At 46.5% G+C, this 22,056-nt stretch overlaps 1 protein-coding gene across 1 annotated transcript in view; it reads right to left on the bottom strand.

The window, feature by feature from the left end:
- Positions 1 to 22,056, bottom strand: part of LOC135921730 (sodium-coupled monocarboxylate transporter 1-like) — a 157,432-nt gene that overhangs the window by 122,753 nt on the left and 12,623 nt on the right. The window contains exons 3-5 of the mRNA XM_065456027.2: positions 14,947 to 15,207; positions 12,993 to 13,058; positions 10,808 to 10,859 (exon numbers count right to left, since the gene is read on the bottom strand). Coding sequence (XP_065312099.1) covers positions 10,808 to 10,859; positions 12,993 to 13,058; positions 14,947 to 15,207 — 379 coding nt within the window. The remainder of the gene's footprint in view (positions 1 to 10,807; positions 10,860 to 12,992; positions 13,059 to 14,946; positions 15,208 to 22,056) is intronic.

Genomic DNA, 22,056 nt, shown 5'->3' with positions numbered 1-22,056 from the left:
ACCACTCAAGGTACGGCATTAGTGTACTCGACAGTATGCTTAAATCTATCGAGGAGTACGTATTATGTGCCACACTATGGTACGTCGGCTCCTTTTTAATAAGTATACATGCTCCTGAGGGAAAAACAAAGTTTTCAATTAGACGGCCTCTCGCATCGCAACGAGAGTCTCCCCACAAAGTGTTGTGTGCGTTTAAATCTTTGACAACTATGTATGGCGCGGGAAGTTCATCTATGTAGTTTTGAAATTCGCTTTTATTAGGTTGATAATTTGGAGGAATGTACACAGAGCTGATAGTGACCAGCTTATCAAACACCCCTCGGATAGCGACTGCCTCTAGGGGCGTACGAAGTTCTACTTCCCGGCAAGCAACACCTCTGTCTACAATGATTGCAACACCGCCGGATGAGACGAGAGTGTCATCACGGTCTTTACCAAATATAGCATATTGTCGAAGGAAATTTCTTTGCGTATGTTTGAGGTGTGTTTCCTGAACACACATCACTTTTGGAGTATACCTGTATAGGAGTTCTTTGATATCATCAAGATTGTGCAGCAGACCTCTGATATTCCAGTGTATTATTTGCGTATCGATGTTGAATGTGGTTTGTGTGCTGTGTGTTTAAGAAAGACGAGTTACCTCCGGAGCCCTTTGTGGGCGCCAAGATGCGCTGCTTTTCTTTTTGGGAGCCATTGAGAGAATCTCGCCACTCCTTAGGCGCTAGCGGCACCGTCTGGCTGGCTGTGTCCATCACCTCGGAGGAGGTGCTGGACAAGCGCGCCTGCGAGCGCTGCGTTCGAGAAGAGGGCCTCGTCCCTGTGGAAGAGACCTTTGAGGCCACCTGCTCGAAGGTAGATGGCCCCTTCTGCCGGGTTGGCGTAGCAGCGCTAGCTGCAGCCGCCGGAGGGGCGGGAGAGGCGTCACTGCCGCCTCACCGGGTGTGGGTCGGACAGTTGCCGGAGGCCGTTGTGGCGCTGCCCCCTGACGCCCCACATCGGCAAAGCTGCTCTTGGGCAGGTAGGAAACCCGCTTGCGCGCTTCTTTAAATGAAATATTCTCTTTAACTTTTATCGTCACGATTTTTTTTCCCTGACGGGCAGGAGCGTGAGTATGCGGCGTGCTCGCCGTCACAGTTGACACAGTGTAGAGCGCTTTCGCGATTTTCAGACGTATGATCTCCGCCACTGCATTTAGCACATGTCTGCCGGCCTCGGCAGTTCTGGGAACTGAGTCCGAAACGCTGGCATTTAAAGCATCGAAGAGGATTTGGGACATAGGATCTGACACGTAGCTTTACATAGCCTGCCTCGATTGTCTCAGGCAGGATGCTTGAGCCAAAAGTGAGTATAAGATGCTTTGTCTTGATTTTCTTACCGTCACGCCTTAGCATAATTCGCTTGACATTGATAACATTTTGTTCGGTCTAGCCTTCCATCAGTTCGGCTTTTGTCAGCTCCATGAGATCATCATCAGAGACAACACCGCGGCTGGTGTTCATAGTTCGGTGCGGTGATATAGCGACTGGAATTTTTCCAAATTTAACTAGGTTAGGAAGGCTTTCATGTTGCTATGCATCGCGGAGTTCCCGAAGGAGATCTCCACTAGCCATCTTTGATGCCTTGTAACCTGCGCCAAGTGCTTCGGTAGGAGATTTTGACACTAGGAAAGGTGAAATAATTCTCATCGTCTTTTCAGGTTTGTCGAAATGGATGACGTGGAATCGGGGAAAGCTTTGTAATCTGTTGCCAAAAAACTTGAAGACATCTTCGGTGCGCACTCGTTTCTGAGGGCTTTCGGGAAGTTTAGGCAAAGGAGTTTCCATGAGAATATATAAAAATTCGGCAACAGCGCTGACCGCCCACCACGGAGCCCAACGAGGGGACGCGGCAGAGCTTGCATACAAGTCTGCATGACGCCAGTCGTACGCCGCCACTATAACCGAATATGGTGTACTTAAGGTTGGATAGCCACACAGGGTTAACCCTTGCCGCCAAGAAGAAGGAAGTGAATAGAAGGGAGAAGGAGACAGGAAAGGTGGAAAGTAAGCGAAAGACGAAAGTTGTAGGAAGAGAGAGACAGGAAAAGGCGACTGCCGATTTCCTCCAAATGGGTCAGTCTGGAGGTGCCGTCTAGAGGTGTGTTGCCTCCGCCGGGGGGCCTTAAAGGTCCCAACACCCAGCATCGGCTCAACCACCAGGACCCATTTTTCCCCAGACACGGCTAAGCCGCGCACGGCTACACGCGGGAGGGTCCAACCCTCGTGTGCTCGGGTCCGTGGTGTCGCAACACACCAAAAGCCTGCTGACGCAGACGCCCCTGCGGGGGAGTCACCGCTTCCATCCTGATAATAAATCATAGGTAAATTACTGGAAGTAGCCGTCTTTTCCAGCGTCAAAAAAAAGACTGGCATCTTCCGTCCCCAAGAAAGCTGATGGCTACCGTATTCTGGGATTCTGAGGGCCTCGTTCATTTTCTTGAGAGGCGACGCACCGCCACGGGAGAATACAATGCAGTCCCGACTACCAACTCATCACCTGCGTAACGCCATCTAGGCTAAAAGGGTCATTATCTAACAAGACAACGCGCGTTCACTCTGCGCTGCTGTGGAAGTGCCTGCCACTCCTTCATGCGACCTTTCTGTGCTTCAACCGCCGTACTGACCAAATCCGCGCCGTCAGATTTTCACTTCTTCCGCGAGACAAATATTGTACTAGCTGAGCTTTGGCTTTCTAGCAAACATGACGTCATTCAAGCCGCGACCCTTCTTTAGGGAGCCAGCCTTTCCCATTTTCCGTTTACTTGCGGGTATACAAGCGCTGTAATGTGGTAGTTCCCTCAATCGAGTACGTTGAAAAGTAAGATGTTGCTATGCATGACAGGCTTTTTTTGTCAGGTTGCAGCCGACAAATGCGGAGCCTACCCTAGTATATTTATATCAAAGGTGCAATATCTCTTTTCAACAAATATGCCAAAAAGAACAACGCAACATAAAACCGGCTCTACAGCCGCAGCACTTCATAAAACCCGAAGTTGTTGTAGTCAGGTATTATTGTCCTGAAAACTGCATTACATTCTCCAGCTTCTCTCCTACATACATAACCTCTTTCGGAGACTCACTGCTCATCAGGTCGATTCTTCAACATAATCTCGCGGTGACTAATTTAGGTTGCGCAGTGAAACTGCGCATTGGCGAGTTTACGCGTGCACACAAAGCGTGGTGATCTGCGACTGCTATCATTAAAGCTGCTGTAGAAGATGCACTCAAGACCTGCTGCAATACCTTTGCATTGTGTTAACATTTATATTGTGTATACGCGATCATCGAAAGTGACATCCCTGTGATTTTTTACGATTATCTGCGGCATGCATTTCCTGAGCACATATCTTATGTGAGTGGACTCGCCGGTACCACATATCATCCCAAACGTTTTCCTAAACACAGTCATTAAAATACGCCTCGCTTCCCGGCACGTTCCGGCCATTGTGACCTGTTATGGTGATGCTGCTTTTCCCTCTTTTCTGCAGCACTCGGCGCCGACTCCCGGTAGCCGCGCATATTCCCGTCGTAAGTTGACGCGCCCGCAAGCACGCCTATTACGATCGGCCTCTCAAATGTGGGAAGCATTCCAGCTCGCCTTCCCATGACAGAGGAATTGCCCTCATTCCGGAGAGGCAGGTATGATCGGCCTGGAATTCGACCCCTAAAGTGTCGGAAACATTCCAGCGTGCTTAACCGTGTCGGGGTAATTGCCTTCATCCCCGAAAACGCGTCACCTCTCTACACCCTGCGCTGACGCAAGGGGGCGGACCCATAGGAGAAGACACAAAGGATGTGGGGTCAATGACTTGACAAACTGACAAACGCACTGACACTTCCACAAGGTGTCCAAGGAGACGCCGACCAGCACAAGACCGCGATGGGTTATTTGACGCCGTCCTGGCCCCCGCGTGATGGAGAACCACTCGAGATTCTCGTCGTGAAGACCCACCTCACTCGGTCAACATTGTATCAGCTTGTTGGCAACAATGGGATTCTCCACCGTTCGTCCTGGATTCAGCAGAATGGTAAGCGCTTCACTTTCTTTGACAGTTTGCCACATTTTAGCTCATGTTATTTCTAAAACAGCAAATTTATTTCCTCCACGTGAATGCTCCTGTTGAAAGCTTCCTCACATAACAGCAGGGTAAGAAAGTCCTCGTTCGTGATGGACCATGGATTAGAGCAAGCGGGGCAAGCCAGAGTTGTTATTAGCTTCTGAAAATCTTGAAATTGAGGCCGGGGACAGTCAGAGAAATTCCCAGCTTCTTGCGGCCATTGAGAAGAGCGGGCTCTTTAAGAGGAAATTTCAGAAGCATGGGAACAGATAGAGAAACGAAATGAGAAAGCTAACGGAACGCTGCAGAAAAATAAGCTAAAGGATAAAAGGAACGATAGGAACAGAGAGCTCACGAACTAAAGTTAAAAGAGCTAGAGGATCAGTGCGATCCGGCCAGGCAATCAGCAAATAACCTCTTAATAAATGAAAGACGTTCAGCTGTTGCGTGAGTGGATATAAGGCATCCCGTGTCGTCGTACAAGGTGAACGACGACATGATACTCTTAAAAGTGCGAAGCACGTTTTGCGTCAGTGGTGGCTCATGGTAGCGCAAATTTTTGTATATAAGCATTGACATTGCAGGCTTGTAGAAACAAACCATTGTGGGTTGTTCAGTGCTCTACAGGTAGATGCGTTTATCAGTTAGCACTGTTGAATGCACACCACCGCAACAGTCAAGATCATGAGACTGCCACTGTTTACGCAGATTACCGCTTTGATAGCCATCGCGGCTGGCTCGTTTCTCGCCATCACCGTCATCGGACCTTGGCTGGCCTGAGCACGGGCTTCTTGCGATACCGTGCCTACACGCAAAGTTCAGTACTTCGGCCCCTGCTTCATTGCGGGACCCGAATGAAACGCTTACCGCTGAGCTTGGCCACCAACTGCGACTACGACTAGCAACAGCGTACCACCAGACGCGCGGTTGATACGCCACGACGACAAAAGCAGCTTTCGCTGTGGACTGGCTTGGGGCACGCTACCGTAACAGTCACGGTCATGAGACTGCCACTCTTTACCCAGGTTCGTTACTTGCCGAGCGCTATTAGCGTTCACTTCAATGACCGATGCTTATGTGCGAAGCCGTGCCCTCCTCTCGGCTTCTTGCATTACCAACGTGGAATATTTAAGTCATTCATTGTACTCATTATGAATCAATGTTCACATTTCCAGTCTCTTACTTCTGCTCTACGGAGACGTGGAATTGAACCCCGGTCCTGACGATAATAGCCCTTTCCCATCCTTTGAAGCTACAGCTAATGCCATTTCTCGCCCTGGACTTGGGCAAAATATAATGCCGGCTAACCTGACCCTCATTCGCTCGGAAAACGCCAACTGAAAAAAAAAAATACAGTTGGTATTCTCACCTTTCGAAGTGACGTTCTTCAGTGAGTGGTTCAGTCCGGTGAACCGATGCTAGGCCATAAATCTAACTGTGCTATTGCCAAACACACGTGTCCAGAGAAGGAATTAGCCGCAAAATGTGACCACTCCGAAAACCGTCAACGCCGTTGCAACCTAATATTCCTTGGAATTCTAGATGTGGAAGAACAGACATGGGCTGAACCATAGTCACGCGTCATACCTTTCTGTTCCGAAAAACTTAACGGAACACTTGATAATGGGGCTGTTCAGTGGGCTGACAGTCTGGGCCGCTTTGAAAACGCAAAAAAGCGCCCGATAATGGTAAAACTTGGTAGTTTTAAAGATAAATAATAACTACTTGCCGCTGGATTCAACCTTACCGGCTCCCCTTTCCAAATACGAGATTATTCTTCTGGGGCTCGACTAGCCCGGAAGAAGCTTTACCTGTTTGTTCGGGGGAAAAAATGTTCAGACTTCACACTCTATACGGACCACCAGCCACTACTAGGAATCCTGGGACAGGATAGACCAACGCTTACCCTAGCCGCAGCACGTATGCAGCGTTGGGTCATGCTTCTTGCTGCATACAGTTACCGGCTCAAGTATCGCAAGGGCGAAAATCTAGAACTAGCAGATGCGCTATCTAGATTACCACGTGTTGAGCCTGCTTCAGACGAAGCTGACGAGTTTTTGTCATTGTTAGACAGACCACCACTGAATGCCGCCGATATTGCCAAGGCCACAAAACGAAACTTCACCTTGAGTCGTGTGGACGAATTCACTATAAATGGCTGGCCAAATCAATACTCCGAAGAACGTAAAGTCTATCACGTGCGCCGCAATGAACTGTCACTCGAACAGTGCTGTATGACATGGGGAACGCGAGTGATATTGCCAGAGCAGCTGCAAGAATGCGTGTTAAGCTTGATTCATGATGAACATCCAGGCACCACGCGCATGAAGATGCTAGCCAGGAGCTTCGTATGGTGACCTAGGATGGATCAAGCTATTGAAAACTTTCTTCGAAAATGCAAAATCTGTGAAGCAGTTGAGCCTGCAGCTCAAACTTTACCGCTTCATTCGTGGAGGCACCCTTCGAAATGCTGGTCACGAGGGCACATTTATATGCTGCCAAATGTACTAGCATGTTCCTTGTTTTAGTAGATTCTTTTTCAAAATGGGTAGAACCCTGGCCGATGTCATCAACATTGACCGCGAAGACGATCGAGAAACTGCGGAGTGTCTTTGCGACTCACGGACTGCCTGAAACGTCAGTGAGCGATAATGGCCCACTGTTCACATCAGCAGAGTTATCGAACTTCTTCACGAACAATGGTGTGAATGAAGTACATCCTCACACCAACCACCGTAACGTGAAACGAGTGTTGCTAAAACAGGCACTTGAACAGAATAAGTACGCACGTGCCATGTTCATTGCAAGTGCATGTAGCGGCGTGCCCAGTCACGCAGCTAGGCATATTGCGGTAGGCAGAAAGAAAACTATCGTCATACTGCACGCTGCACGCGCGTGCTATCCCGTTCAAGCACCTGTTTTTCAAAATGAACACTATGTCGAACAGTGAGGGGGAAAGAAAATGTTGTAGTGCGCCGCTGTATACGACGCTTGGCAAGGCGCTGTGTTCTGCCGTCATACCTCGCTCACTACATATGCATGTATCGTTTCATCGTTGTATCGTTGCTTCGTTGTATCGAAAATAAAGGGTATTTTCGCCGTACGCTCGAGACGCAAGTCCTAACAAGTGGAAAACGCGTAATGTAGTGTAAAGCAACCTACGTTCGACCGACGACGAAAATGCAGCAGATGCAAGTCTACCGTGGGCTCTGTTTGGGGTAATCTTTTTATTCGCTTCTACGCACCGAAATATCTCGACATATGTTCTAGCGGTTCTGTCTCGCTAGCAACCATATACAACAGTGCGGTAACCCATGAAACTGCACCATGGCATTTTATCAATGAACGTGGTAACCTCAGAACGACAGAAAGCTGAGCTAGTTGGTAAGGATTCATTATGCAAACTAGAAGTGAGGCGAGACAGGACACACGAGTAGAGAAGTGGACAACATGAACGCCGACTATCAACTGAAGGGAGCACTGAGGCGAAAAATGAAAGAAGACACAAAACTCATCTGCGCATGCTCAAGAATGGTAACACCACGTGTCAATCGGGTACACGTGCTGGTCTACGTGAGAGATAACTGTTAAGACACTTAATCTCTTCCTTATGTAAAGTAATCGAAGGCTTACTCACGCACGCACTTCCACTATTATAGATATGCCATGCCTCTACCATAAGACGCGTATCTTCATTCTTATGCCTGTGCAGTATCGCGCATTCATCTAACGTTGGCTTGCAGTTACAATCTCGGCAATGTAGCGAACGATTAGAAGGCGATCCACCGGTTAACGACCTTTTATGCTCCATTAGCCTCTGATTGATACACCGTCCCGTTTGCCCTACGTAGAACTGGCCACAGCTAACGGGAATTTGATATACCACACCCATACGACATTCTGTAAAACTGTTGTTCTTATTGTGCTTCACTGGACAAATATCTGTTCGTTTTTTGCCTTTAACCCGCTCCTTTTTATTCTGTACGGCAGCGCATATCTTACCTAGCTTATTGGGAGCAGTGAAAGCAACATTAACATCATATCTACTAGCAACTTTTTTAAGCCTGTGCGACACTGAATGAATATACGGAATAGCCACTACTCTTTTTTTGCGATTACTGCTTTCTGTGATTACGTCCGTCCCCCTGGAAACCGACTTCTTTAGGCGCTCAGCTACAGTGGCCACCGCTACATTAGGATAACCTGCTTCTAATAGGCGCCGGAGCTTTTCTAGAAATTCTTTCAATGTACTTGAAGTCGACGCTGATTGGGTGGAGAGATGGCGTTTTTCTGCAGAAATCAGGCATTTGCATTGGCTCAAAGGTTGCCCCCTATTCTTAGCAACATTTACCTGAGTAACGTTGACAACTGCTTAGAGAAAGCCTTAGGTGATAGCGTTATCAAGATATTTCGTTACGTTGATGATTACCTGATTTTCTGCAATAGGGAAGAATTAGACTCGGCTGCTACCTCAGTAAGTGAGCAATTTAAACTTTATGGGGAAGGATTAAAGTTTACCAAGGAGTTACCTCAGCGACGCGTAATTCAGTTTCTAGACATTTCCTTGATCTTCGAACAAAATCATGTTTGTTGGCAGTACTCCCCAAGTTCTTCGAAGCCGTTGCTAAACTTTCAATCCAAGCATTCTAAATTAGTAAAAAACGGAATCGCCATGTCGTGCCTTAAGTCTTCCCTCACAAGATCCTGCATGCACAAAATGAGCGCCAGTTTTAATGCGCAGGTCCGGCGCCTATTAGAAGCAGGTTATCCTAATGTAGCGGTGGCCACTGTAGCTGAGCGCCTAAAGAAGTCGGTTTCCAGGGGGACGGACGTAATCACAGAAAGCAGTAATCGCAAAAAAAAGAGTAGTGGCTATTCCGTATATTCATTCAGTGTCGCACAGGCTTAAAAAAGTTGCTAGTAGATATGATGTTAATGTTGCTTTCACTGCTCCCAATAAGCTAGGTAAGATATGCGCTGCCGTACAGAATAAAAAGGAGCGGGTTAAAGGCAAAAAACGAACAGATATTTGTCCAGTGAAGCACAATAAGAACAACAGTTTTACAGAATGTCGTATGGGGGTGGTATATCAAATTCCCCTTAGCTGTGGCCAGTTCTACGTAGGGCAAACGGGACGGTGTATCAATCAGAGGCTAATGGAGCATAAAAGGTCGTTAATCGGTGGATCGCCTTCTAATCATTCGCTACATTGCCGAGATTGTAACTGCAAGCCAAAGTTAGATGAATGCGCGATACTATACAGGCATAAGAATGAAGATACGCGTCTTATGGTAGAGGCATGGCATATCTATAATGGTGGAAGTGCGTGCGTGAGTCAGCCTTCGATTACTTTACATAAGGAAGAGATTAAGTGTCTTAACAGTTATCTCTCACGTAGACCAGCACGTGTACCCGATTGACACGTGGTGTTACCATTCCTGAGCATGCGCAGATGAGTTTTGTGTCTTCTTTCATTTTTCGCCTCAGTGCTCCCTTCAGTTGATAGTCGGCGTTCGTGTTGTCCACTTCTCTACTCTTGTGTCCTGTCTGCACGCCTCACTTCTAGTTTGCATAGTGGTAACCTCACCGCTAGATGCTTTTGGAGTCGATAGTAACGCCTCATAAAATCTCTATAGGAAAGTAACAACCACGGGCTGATTCATTTTAGTCAATTTATTCCTTGAAAAAAAAATAGCAACGTCACGATAATCGTTTCTCGTCACGCGCGTCGCGCCGCTGAAGTCAGGCACTCTATCTCTCTCTCTCTTCAAGGTCTTTCGAGGGTCTTCAAGGGAATTTGGACGCTTGCCGCGCCTCTGGGACGTCTTTACAACGGTTTTTTTTTTTTCGAATAACTAACGCCAAAACAACAGTAGGTCACATATTTCTGTTTGCTTTCCAAGTGTCATGCTTTCCGCTGTTTGCGAACTTGCTTCGAAAGGACTGATTAGTATCGCTCGGCGCTGTCGGTGGCGCTAGCACGCGTGGCTGTAGCGCTGCGTTTCGGTGCTAATATGGCGCGAGCAAATAACCCATACAGCTTACTTGGTGACGTTCTATACTGCAGAATAAAATTTGTTTTGCGATATTGTCGTTATAGGACACAATGTGAGCTGTACATATTGCAATGTGATGTTTACTGTTGAGAATTATTTTTTTTCTGAATGGCGAACCAACCGTGCAAAATTGTGTAGGCCTATAGGTGCCGCCATGCATACAAAAATAAGTTTAGCAGAATCCCTCATTTCAGCGGCAACTTAAGCGAGCCAACATACTTGCAATGATTCTGACAGTCTACGACAATACTTACTTTGGTATTTTAATGCGTTAGAACTAGGAGTGTCAAAGTAGGAAAAAAAGTGTATGTGTGTGAAATGTGGGAAGCCGGTCACGCGGTAGTGTACCTCAAAGAGCTGCGAGGTCGATGATTCTCATGAACTTCTCTCGCATTTACCGCTCAGTCGTCATTGACCGCTTGTCTAGAAGTAAACCTAGTAACTTCATTAGTATTCATACATATGTGGTGTGTGAAATATATATTCATGATTGTAAATTAAGATTTTGAACTAAACCCTAAAAATAAAAATAAATCGATAGAGTAAGGCAGGAGCTTAGGTCTCCTTTGCCCCTAAAATATGAAATGACGCCTTTCTCCAGCACTCCTTTGCGACGTTCTTCTTTAAGTCGGGAGGAAGTGAACTTGCTACATACTTGTGGAAACTCCAACAGCGGCACTGTAGATTCCCACTGCTCCCAGGGTTTGCTGCAATGGAGAATGTATACGTGAAGCAGTGCGCCGTTTCGGTTTTTCAGCAAAAGGGCATAAACGAAAAACCATGACTGCACTTAAAAAAGAAAACCTACCACTAACTAAACTGAGCTTACGCATCCTCGCAAGGAGTTTAATTTTTTAACATGCAAATTAGCCCACGTGCAAGGCGTGGAAACACCTAGTCCATCAATCGCTGCATTGGCCCCTGCAACTTCTGCATGCATTTACTAATGAAGTCTTATTGTATTTGTGTTCGAATATGAAATTCACTCACTCAAAATTTTCTGCTTTGCCACATCACCCCGTAGAGCAACATCTGCGGTCAGGCAGTGCGCGCGTCCGCGCCAAAAAAATACGTAAACTGTGCAGTCACAGTGAGCTTTGGCAAATAAATTAGCCCCTGTCATATATCGGTAGCTATTTTCACAGATTAGGCTATGCAGCCTTCACAATGGGATGAGATGTGAAATTATTGCAATATGGACAGTTACGACAGCAAGTGAGCTAGGAACAATTGACTGTTCCTTCGCACACTTTGTGATGACGGCGCACTCATGTGCTTCTTAACAAAGGTTTCCTGTTCGGCGATTCGTATTTGATTGCCAGCAGAAGACAATTAGTCAGGGCTCGTACGCACACGTAATTGCAGTGCACTACGCATGCAGTCATGATGATAAACCGAGAACGTCTCCCGCGTGAACGTTTTTTTTCCTTCGTTGAGGCATGTGCTCGAAATGAAAAGGTGTTCTTTCACAGCAAATTTTCTTCTGAGCACGTAAAGCATAATGAAATAGATTGCAGTACCATTGAAGCGCAAAACGCGAATGCACATCAGACGGAAAACGTTATTTCTATGCTGCTTTTATCCGAATGACTTCTTCGTTCTTCAGTGATCGATCAGCGAATATATTATTAGCCCAACTAAAGCAGTCCTTCATGGATATATTAGTTTTACAATTCTGGCAGCGCATGCATATTGAGGAAGGGAGGGGGGCTTGCATGTGCAAGACTACCGATGGTTGCCAGGGGCAGTTAAAACAAGAGAAAGACAATCATACTGGCACTGCAAAATTATTTGAAAAGAAATTACTGTACAATTGCTTACACATAGCCACCGCGACGACCGATTACAGAGTCTTACGGTAGCAGTTAGCATCTGTAACGGGAAACTATAAGAAAGAAACATCACCGCTTCACAGATCACAGAAAGATCACATATGCTTAACCAGCTAAACTGAAACGTGCGGCTCCGGTGTTTATCGCTGGGTTAATCCCGACGGTTCATTAAACGATGGCATGGTAGGCTGCCGGATCCTCGGTAAGCAGTTGCTGCTTGCGCCTGTTCTTGTGCCCGAGCTGCAGCATCGGCACGGCGTGGACCAGCTCGTTGCCGGTTCTGCTGGCGGCGTTGCTGATCGAAAGCTGTCTGCTCCTCAGGATTACGTGTGACGCGTGGCCTACACATTACGGAGCCGGAGAGAAACTGCTGCGAGCACGCTCGGCTGCAACTGAGAGCAACGACGTCACTAATGACGCATCCAATCGCGCGCCTCTCTTTCTCTTTCGCGCGTGCACATGGGGTTGCGCCGGGGGAGTTTTTGGCGTACAAGCGACAGACGGAAGGGCGAATCGACTAGCGATACACAGCTTCGCTGTAAAAGGTGTGCGCAAGCGGGTATCCGTACATCAAAGGACGCAAGCGCTCTAACTTGAAGTATTCCTCTCGCCTCCAACACGGTAATATAGGGCCGTCTGTAAATTATCATCAGCAGTAACGTTCTGTTTGTGCTTTCGGCAGAGGCAGAAAGCACTGCATCTCCGGTGAATAAGTCAAGCAGAAACTGAAAACGGTAATTTTTACTCAGTACATCATTCGCCGTGCGAAAGGGGGAGTCGGAAGGCGCTAATTGTCGACGTGTTCACTTGTTTCAAGATGGCAGTGCTCATGCTGCGGCGCTGTAAACGGTCTATAGCCTAATGAGGAATCACATTAATCGACTTCGCCCAAGTCTCGTGTTGACAATAAGTCTTGATTATGGTCGTTATTAGTTATTCACTATTTCAAAGCAACAATAAATTCGGACATTCGTAGTTGGTCACCGAAATGTCCCAGGTTCTACTTACACTGAAGATGAAGTAGACGACGCAAGCAGTGATTCCGACTTTGTTGTCGAAACGTAGGCGCAGATACTGACGTACATGAAAGAGAAATGGGACGCCAACCCGGACCCTGTGTTTAATCAGTGCTTACACCTTATAAGAGAAAACCTACGCAAAGTGACGTTACAAAACAAAACGCGCTATACTGTCGAGAAAATTATTTTTTTCTTTGGCGCTCATTAATTAAAATAAGTTCGCTGTTTACGCGGCAAAGCAGAACACCTGTAGTAAAAGTCGGCGTATTCTCACTCAATGGAAAGCACCTGAGGTTCTTTACACGTTAATCTGAACATAATGAGTCAGATTGCACGAGCCTTTTCGTATTCCAACCGCGTCGAAGCGTTGTCGCGGCGGCCCCAAATGTAACCCGGGACCTCGTGCGCAGTTCTGCAATCGGCACAACGAGCAATTGGATCGTAGCGACTGCATGCCTCTGGACGGCCCCTCCTGCACATTACGTGTGTGATGTGCATTAGTATAGCGGCATCTTCTTGCTTTTGTGTGAAAAAAAATTATGTAACTAAATCCCTTTGCGTCATCACGGAGGTTCATTGAATGCTAGTGACTGAATGACGGAAATGTCTTTCTCCTTCGAATTAAAAAGCATTCACATGAAATTACGCGGATCCCACGCACTGTGGAAATCGATGTAAGCGAAGCTTTCTGTGCCCTTTGCTTTGATTGACGATAAGCAGCGGTGATGTCGACGGCGAAGGTTTAACGTCTTCTACATTTAGTCCAATGTGAGAGTGGTGAGTTGATGTTAAAAGTTACCTTGCGCGACCACTGCTGTTTGGCGACGCAGTACACAGAATACCCAGCGAAACGTGTTTGCTTGAGGCGTTGTGGTGCGCCATTGTACTAACCTCCGAGAAAGTGTCAGCATTCTCACTGCCCCACATGATGCATCGAGTGGTGGCAGAAGTGTTAAGCTTTAATTTAATTATGGGACTGTAGATGCCTAAATCACAATCGGATTTTGAGGCACGCCGTAGTGGCAGACTCCAGAATAAGTTTGACACCCTGGTATTTTTTGATGTGCACTTAAACTTAAGCGCTCGAGCATTTTAGGATTTCGCTTCGCTGGAAACGCCGCTGCCGCTGTCGGCACCGAACCCACAACCTCGAGCAATTCCACAGCCGCAGAGCTACCACGGCGGACACTGTGTGTTCATTTTACGGGCGACTGCTTCCGCAGTAACACCTGTACCCTATGGTGCGCGTTATGCGGCTTTGCGTCTGCGCGCTTCCTTCAGTTGTCCGCTTGAAAAATTTGCATGGTTTATGTTTTATAAGAAACAGGAACGGCCCGTACTATACGTTCAGTGTGCCTGCCACCGCTGTCGTATCTATAGGAGCAGCGTTTCCTTGCCTTCTCACGTCCCCGGTTTCCCATTCTGGCTTGTAGTTTCTGCAGTGATTTTGCGGAATGTCACGGATAGTTACATCTGTCAAGAGGCTAATGTGGTGACGCCCCGGGAATAGCAGAGGACATTGTGCGTATGCGACGCGATTGCATGGTCCAAACGAGTTTCTCGCGCCGCCGTTCCTCTCTGCCGCGCTCCTTCTTCTATACACACGCTCCGAAACACCCGTTGGCGCGTCGTGCAATACAGCCACAACAGCATCAGCAGTAGAAATGTCGAAATAAAAGACGCAAAGAAAGCTTCGCTTTAAAGTCAACTTACGCCTAGGCATTGAACAAACACCAGAGGCCGAACGTTTGCCATAAACAGACCTCAGTGAAGGTATTTTATATGTGCCAAGTAATTTTTGGTCTAAATTGTTAACGACGTGCTATGCATCTCTTCCCACAACAGTTGGTAGTCATGTCTACTAAACACATCGGCATAGAAACTTCAAATGCCACAGGACATTTTTTTTCAATGAAAACAACACATTGGTAACAATAAACTACCTGGAAGACAGAAGCAGCGCGCATGTTGTACAACAGAGGCACCAGTGCCGTCGACGTCACGAGCACCGCCAGTGCAGTGGCGGACAGTGGCAAGATAGCGTGGAATCCGTAGCCGTAAAAGTGTCCGAGGAAGCCAACCACCGACACTCCGTTGACCACGGAGGCCAGAACTGAGACTGTCAGGGCGGCTTCGGGGAGCCTGCGACCGCCGAGGAACGTCTCCATCGCTGCGCTGTTGCTGCCATGGCCAGCCGGCGTGAACTGCATGAGCAAGAGTGCTTCGTCTCCTACTGCCATCTGGTGCGAGTTGTGTTCCCTTGCTCGATGCCATAAAAAAAAAATCACAGCCCCTTCCAGTCCGTGATGATGGTCGAACAGTAAAGTTGGGTTACTTACACCGCGTGTTACAAAATGCAAGTCAAAATTTGCAAGCACTCTACATTGCAGATCTTTTGTTTCACCATTCTTTCACCCCATTCTCGCTTTTGCATGCTTCGCGTTGTGGCAGGCACGTACCCAGGGGGGGGCCCGGGGGGGCCCGGGCCCCCCCCCCCCCGAAATCAAGTGACATACCCCCTCCCCCCTCCCCACCTACGCCACCACACCGCCCACATTCCTAAAGCGCCACCAGATCAATGTTGAGACTTGACAGCTGTTCATCGGTCAGCATTATGCTGCCTTTTTCACTCCTTTTAGACGGCGGTAGTTATCGGCACCTCTTGTAATGTGAAGGACAAGTTTCTCATAGATTCCGCACCCGCGCGATTAACTCGAGATGCGTTCAATTGTCACCATCTATTCAACCGTCACGCGCATAGCTGTTGCTTTTGTTAGTTCAACCCTCTTTGTTTAGGCTGATCCTGGGACCAGGAGAGGGATGCGGCTGTTACTCAGCTGGTCTGTACTCTCATGGAACGAGTTGCGGCCGGAGAAAACGCCAATTGCTTTTAACTTTTCCCTTTGCTTCATTATTTTCTTGAGTTACGGCTCGCCGCGACGCTGGCAGATGCCCGGAACCATACACGTGATATGGGTTAGATAAGGTGGGAAATAAAATAATGTGAAAGAGCGTCCATCATGAAACCCTGCAATAACCCTTAAACGCATAAGCAAGATGACTGTCGCCCGTTACCTCGTCTGTTTTTCCCTAACTGTATAGCACTTTTCGTGCAAAATTGGCAACTGGAAACAAAAAACGCAAGGAGTTGAGAAATTAAGCGATATACTAAGGGACAGAGCCAAAGCAAAAACCAAACTGCAAGCAAAAGCGAATAATAGAAAAAGTTAAGAGTTGTTTATGAGACTATTTATGGATCAACATCTTTTTATTGAAAAAGGAAGTAGAGAAAACGCCGCCGGAAGTGGAGAACAATTACTTGTTTTGAATGACACTTCTACAGTTATCGGTCGAACCGCCTCACGTAGCCACTTCTCTGCTGTGCTTATGTGGGTGTTTTTCTAACCTTTCGCGGTGAGCGCATTACGCCTAGAATCGCAGAGTCCTGCGCTCTAAGCGGTTGTATGGGACTGGCGGCCGCACAGCGTTACGCAATTCGCGGAACAGTCAAAACTGATCAACAAGGCGAAAATAACTGATATTCGAAACTATAACATGAGAAACACTGAAGAAGCCGTAAAAAATGAACGCAGCCTGAAATCAGTAAAAAAGAAACCTGGCATAGGACAAACCATGATGTATGCACTAAAAGATAAAAAGGGGAATATCATCAGCAATCTCGAAGATATAGTAAAAGCAGCAGAAAAATTCTAAGCTGACCTGTATACAGTACCAAGAGGAGTCACGATACTTCACTTAGAAACAGTAATGAACAGGATACAGAAACTCCTATTTGACAGAAACCAGATTTGAAACCCACAGAAACCCAGAAACCCACATTTGACAGCTTCTCCAGAGTATAAACACCTGGCATTTCCCTGGCATAGCGAATCTTATTACACAAAGATGCTTGAGGTCTGCCTCACCAAATTACGCTGCCGCATTCCCTCCCTAAATTTTTATTTATACAGGTCGGGTTTGGTTCCCTCTACCCTTTGTTCTTTTTGTGAAGAGGAGGAGACGATACAGCACTTTCTTCTATCTTGCCGCCGTTTGCTGTGTTAAGAAAAAGATTGTTGGAGATACCTTTTCGAAGAATTCACCTGGACTTGACAGAACCTGCAATTCTTTCGTTCGGGGCGTCCACTTTGGAATTCAGCCACAGGGATGCATGCTTCGCTGTCAACATTCCTTACAGAATCTAAACGAATGCCCTGCTAAATTCTATTTTTTTATTACTTTTAAATTAATTATTCCTCATTCAACAGCACCTTCCTGATTTTATTTTAGTCGGTAATTCAACCCTATTCAATGCTATATTATATTCTATATTATTTTGAAATAATCCACCCATTTCTTGGCCAATCCCCCATCATGGGTAGGAGCCACACGTGCCACAGGCTACAACAACAACAAAGGAACAAGAGATCAGGATCGCCAGTCGGCCACTAGAGACTGTGAAGGGGCACGTTTACCTAGGTCAATTAATCACAGGCAACCCTGATCATGAGACAGAAGTTCACAGAAGAATAAAAATAGGTTGGATCGCATACGGCAGACATTGCTAGCTCCTGACTGGAAGCTTACCATTATTATTGAAAAGTAAGGTGTGCAATCAGTGCATTTTACCAGTGCTGACATATGGGGCAGAGACTTGAGAGCAAGTTAAGGACCGCGCAAAGAGCGATCGAACGAAGATTGCTAGGCATAACGTTAAGAGAGAGAAAGAGCGGTTTGGATTAGAGAGCGAACTGGTATAGACGATATTCTAATTGACATCAAGAGGAAAAAATGTAGCTGGGAAGGTCATGTAATGCGCCGGTTAGATAACCGTTGGACCATTAGGGTTACACAATGGTTACCAAGAGAAGGAAAAGTCAATCGAGGACGACAAATAAACTAGACGGAGCGATGAAATTAGGAAATTCGCGGGCGCTAGTTGGAATCGGTTGGCGCAGGACAGGGGTAATTGGAGATCGCATTGCAGGGAGAGGCCTTCGTCCTGCAGTGGACATTAAACAGGCTGCTGCTGCTGATGATGATGGTGGTGGTGGTGGTGGTGATGATGATGATGGAGGTGGTGGGCCCCCCCCCCCGAAAAAAAATCCTGGGTACGTGCCTGCGTGGTGGGCATGCTTTAGGAGTGTTTTTTTTTTTTTTTTGTGTGTGTGTGTGTGTGTGTGTGTGTGTGTGTGTGTGTGTAAGTTTCCCCGCCAACTATCGCTGACGCTCGCGCTAAGCAGCTTTTTCCTCACACCGTAAACGGAAATAACTCCCACGTGGGTGTATCATGCTTGTCCTCTAGCGAGCCCCTGGTTGGGAGTTTATTATACTCCGTATGATCGGAGTAGAATTTTTTGCTCCGCGCTAGCGGAATTTACGCGTGGAAGCACGGGAGCTTTTTTTGCCTTCTTTTGTTTTTTAACTATGCACTGGACGGAGTTTCTTCGAAGTGCAGCGGCAGTATGAGAGGTATCGAGTCAGTTTGCGTGAACATTTTTATATGCAGAGGCTAGTGGTCAAATTTCGAAATGTACTCACAAGACTGTGTCAAAAGACTACCTACATTACCGTACTCAAAAAGTAATCAACGACACACAATCACACTCCGTAACGGTAACATCTGGCCTGCCACAGGGATCCGTCCTCGGCCCACTTTTGTTTTTAATCTTTATAAACGATATTAGCTGAGGCGTGAGATCAAAAATTCGTCTATATTCAGATGATTGCGTTCTGTGTCGAGATATAAAAAACGATGACGATACAGCTGCATTACAAATGGACCTCAGTCGGATTATTGCATGATGCAGCAAATGCAATATGACTCTAAATCCTGAAAAATGCTGCCACATTAGCTTTAGTAGAAAAAAAGGTGAAAATACTCAGTACGTACTTTTTATATAATCATCCAATAGCCTCATATAAGGATGGTAAGTACTTAGGTGTGCATTTCTCCTATAATCTAACGTGGGACAAGCATGTCGAATATATAGCTTTGAAGGCTGGTCGCGTTTTAAACTTTATTAAAAAAATTTTCGGAATGTGCCTAGTGACGTGAAACAAATTCTGTATATCTCCAACGCACGCTCAATATTACAGTGCGCAGCAACAGTGGGCTCCACCCACTAAAATGCTACTAAAGACACTTGAAGCGATACAAAACCATGCGGTGCGTTTTATTTTAAAGGCATATGACCGTCACAGCAGCGTCAGCGCGTTAAAAAAGCAGCTAGGCTGGGACTCCCTGCAGCTTTCCGAATAAATCTCTTAAACGACATTATGAACGAAAAAATTGGCATTGACCACGGAGCTTATCTAGAACCTTCCACGTATACTTCCCGAAGAAAAGACCATAGCCGTAAAATACGCAAAATTTCCCGTCTGACATCTGCATTTAAATCAGCTTTTTTTTTCCCACGCGCGATACCCGAATGGAACAGCCTACCAAACGCAATAGTTACATTAAATGACAATAGCTTCTTGGCCGCGCTCAAATCGCATTTACGAGGACAAAGTGACGCGTAATTGTGCACTGTACCATCTCATCATAAACCATTGTCTACTGTACTGATTTGAGGGGTGTCTGTGATTTACCTGTAATCTGCACATTAAGCTTTCCTTTTTTTCATACATAATTTAGGTATTTTGTTCATGTTTTTAGCTGCAGTGATGTTGGGTCCTGTAGACCTTATTTGTGATCCCAGTGCTTTCGCTTATTCCTTTGTGCGCCTCCCGTAATCCAATACCCGTATGGGTGGTCTGTACATACAAAAATAAATAAATAAATAAATAAATAAATAAATAAATAAATAAATAAATAAATGAATAAATACGCTCAATGAAACAAGTAAATGAAGGCGCATAAATCATGACATACGTAAACATTTGAGAAACGGCAATGGAGAACTCTGAAAGTCATCCAACATACACGCGACACACAAGAAGCAATGCTGTCATTATATGTAGTCACGATACTGTGTGCCTCGAAACCGCCCAGTGAGAAGCTGTGCGGTTTTCAGAATTACAATGAATCACACGCTCGCTCATACGAGATCTGCCTCTCAGAAATTAAAATAAGACTGTAATCAACGCAAAACTGTTAATTCAAAATGGCAAGAAAAAGGTAATGGCATAATATTTCAAAATTAGCATGCCATTCTGTGAGTGTTATAACGACTTCGCACACTGATGGTGTTCGCCGCCAACAAAGTAGTGCGTTAGTTACAGTAAGCAAGAAAAATGTAAGTGCGTGTGCTCCAAGGCGATAGTAAGCTTGTGCAAATAGGGGTAGCATAGCAAGAATTTATTGCGTGTAAGCATGACCCGCAGCAGCCGACGTAACATCGAAAAGTGCGTATTCATACATTGCTAGACCGCACTACTTGCTCAGTGTACAAGCAATGAGAGAGAGACAACAAATAATAAATCAAAGGAAGGGAGGTTAACCAGGACTGAACCTAGTTGGCTACCCTACACTAGGGAAAGGGAAAATAGGACGGAAAGAATGAAACAAGAGCAATCCCACTGGGAATATCGTTCAGTCACTCAGTTCATTCATTTCTCTCGGTTGTGGTAAGCGGTATGAGCCTTGGAATAGAAGATGAAGAAGCGCAGGAGTCTGGGTTCAGGAGAAGAGAAGAAGGAAGTGAGAATAAAAGGTAGACAAGATGGACGCCAGTTCCACAGCAATGCTTTACGTTTACTGTGTCCTTTAAGTAGGAACGCTACATTATTTTGGCGCAGCCGACAGCGAACTCCAACATGTGGGTGAGATTTTTCCTTGAGGAGACCTCCGCGGACAAGATCATCTTTTCGAGATACCAAGCTGAAGATGAACCAGCGGTGGAACTACCTCGCGAACTCAACTCGGCAGAACTCATGAACCTGGTTTTAGAGAAGGCTTCCATGGACCCTGATGAACTACGTCGGAAGGGTGCTGTGAACGTGAACTTGCCTCTGGTGATCTTCGACGAATTAGTTCTTCAACCGATGCGTCGGAAGGACTCTGGATCACAGTCGTCGACGGAAGAGGTGAGCCTCGTTTTGAAAGCACTTCGGCTACAACAAGAACAGATTTCGCAACAAAACCAGCTAGTGACATCGCTTATAAGCTCTTTAAACGCTGAGAAGCCAGTGACTAAATTTGTAGAACCTGATGCATTCGACGGCATGTCATCACGTCCAGAAGGTTGGCTTGAATTCTATGAATATGCCGCTGGAAAGAACAACTGGCACTCTAATGAGGACAAGATTACTAACATGCGTAGTTACTTAAGCGGTGTTGCACGGAAGTGGTATGATTTGCACATTATTGAAGAGGCTGGCAACTCTTGGAATCAGTGGAAAGAAAAATTCTTGACGACATTCCGAAGCAACCCAGTGCAAAGGTGGGACGCCGCGCTTAATTTCAAATTCAAGCAAGGCTCCCTCGTAGAGTATTTCTTTGACAAATGCCGCCTTTTAAAGCTGGCCGAGCCTATGCTTCCTCCGTCTGCCGTAGTAGCACTAATAATGCACGGACTGCACGCGCAAGTCCTGAAGCAAGTGCAACTACGGTCACCTAAAACTATGGACGGGCTCCTGGAGTGCCTTCACGACATATCATTTACTTCAGAAGAAAATATAAACGCTACCTCAAGCGGTCACTTCACACGGTCCGGCACGGATTGGTCAAGCCGTAATCAGCGAGAACCGCGCCGCCTTGCAGGCGGCACAGAGAGCTTGGGTTGGCGCGCTCCCAGAGGTCGGGTGCATAACATCGACAGCGACCCTGTTCCCCTACTTTCGGACGCTGAAGAGGCTCCGACGACAAAAAACTGATAAACAAGGGTGATCAGTCCGACCCGATGACCACAACTGAGACTGTTTATTTAACTTGCTCTAGCCTACTTCACATCCCTGTGAAAGTGGGAAACAGACACATGATGGCTTTGGTTGACAGCGGTGCTTCTGTGTCTATAATAAATGCCAAGCTGGTAGATGCAAGTCACCTGCATAGTGGAAGAGTACTACGGGTGCAAGGCTACGATGGAAAAGTGACAATGCATAATCAG

Source organism: Dermacentor albipictus, chromosome 8 (genome assembly GCF_038994185.2).
Source record: "Dermacentor albipictus isolate Rhodes 1998 colony chromosome 8, USDA_Dalb.pri_finalv2, whole genome shotgun sequence".
In the NCBI taxonomy this organism is placed as follows: domain Eukaryota; kingdom Metazoa; phylum Arthropoda; class Arachnida; order Ixodida; family Ixodidae; genus Dermacentor; species Dermacentor albipictus.
Note: the sequence above shows the minus strand (reverse complement) of the source record. Positions and strands in the feature narration are given on the sequence as shown.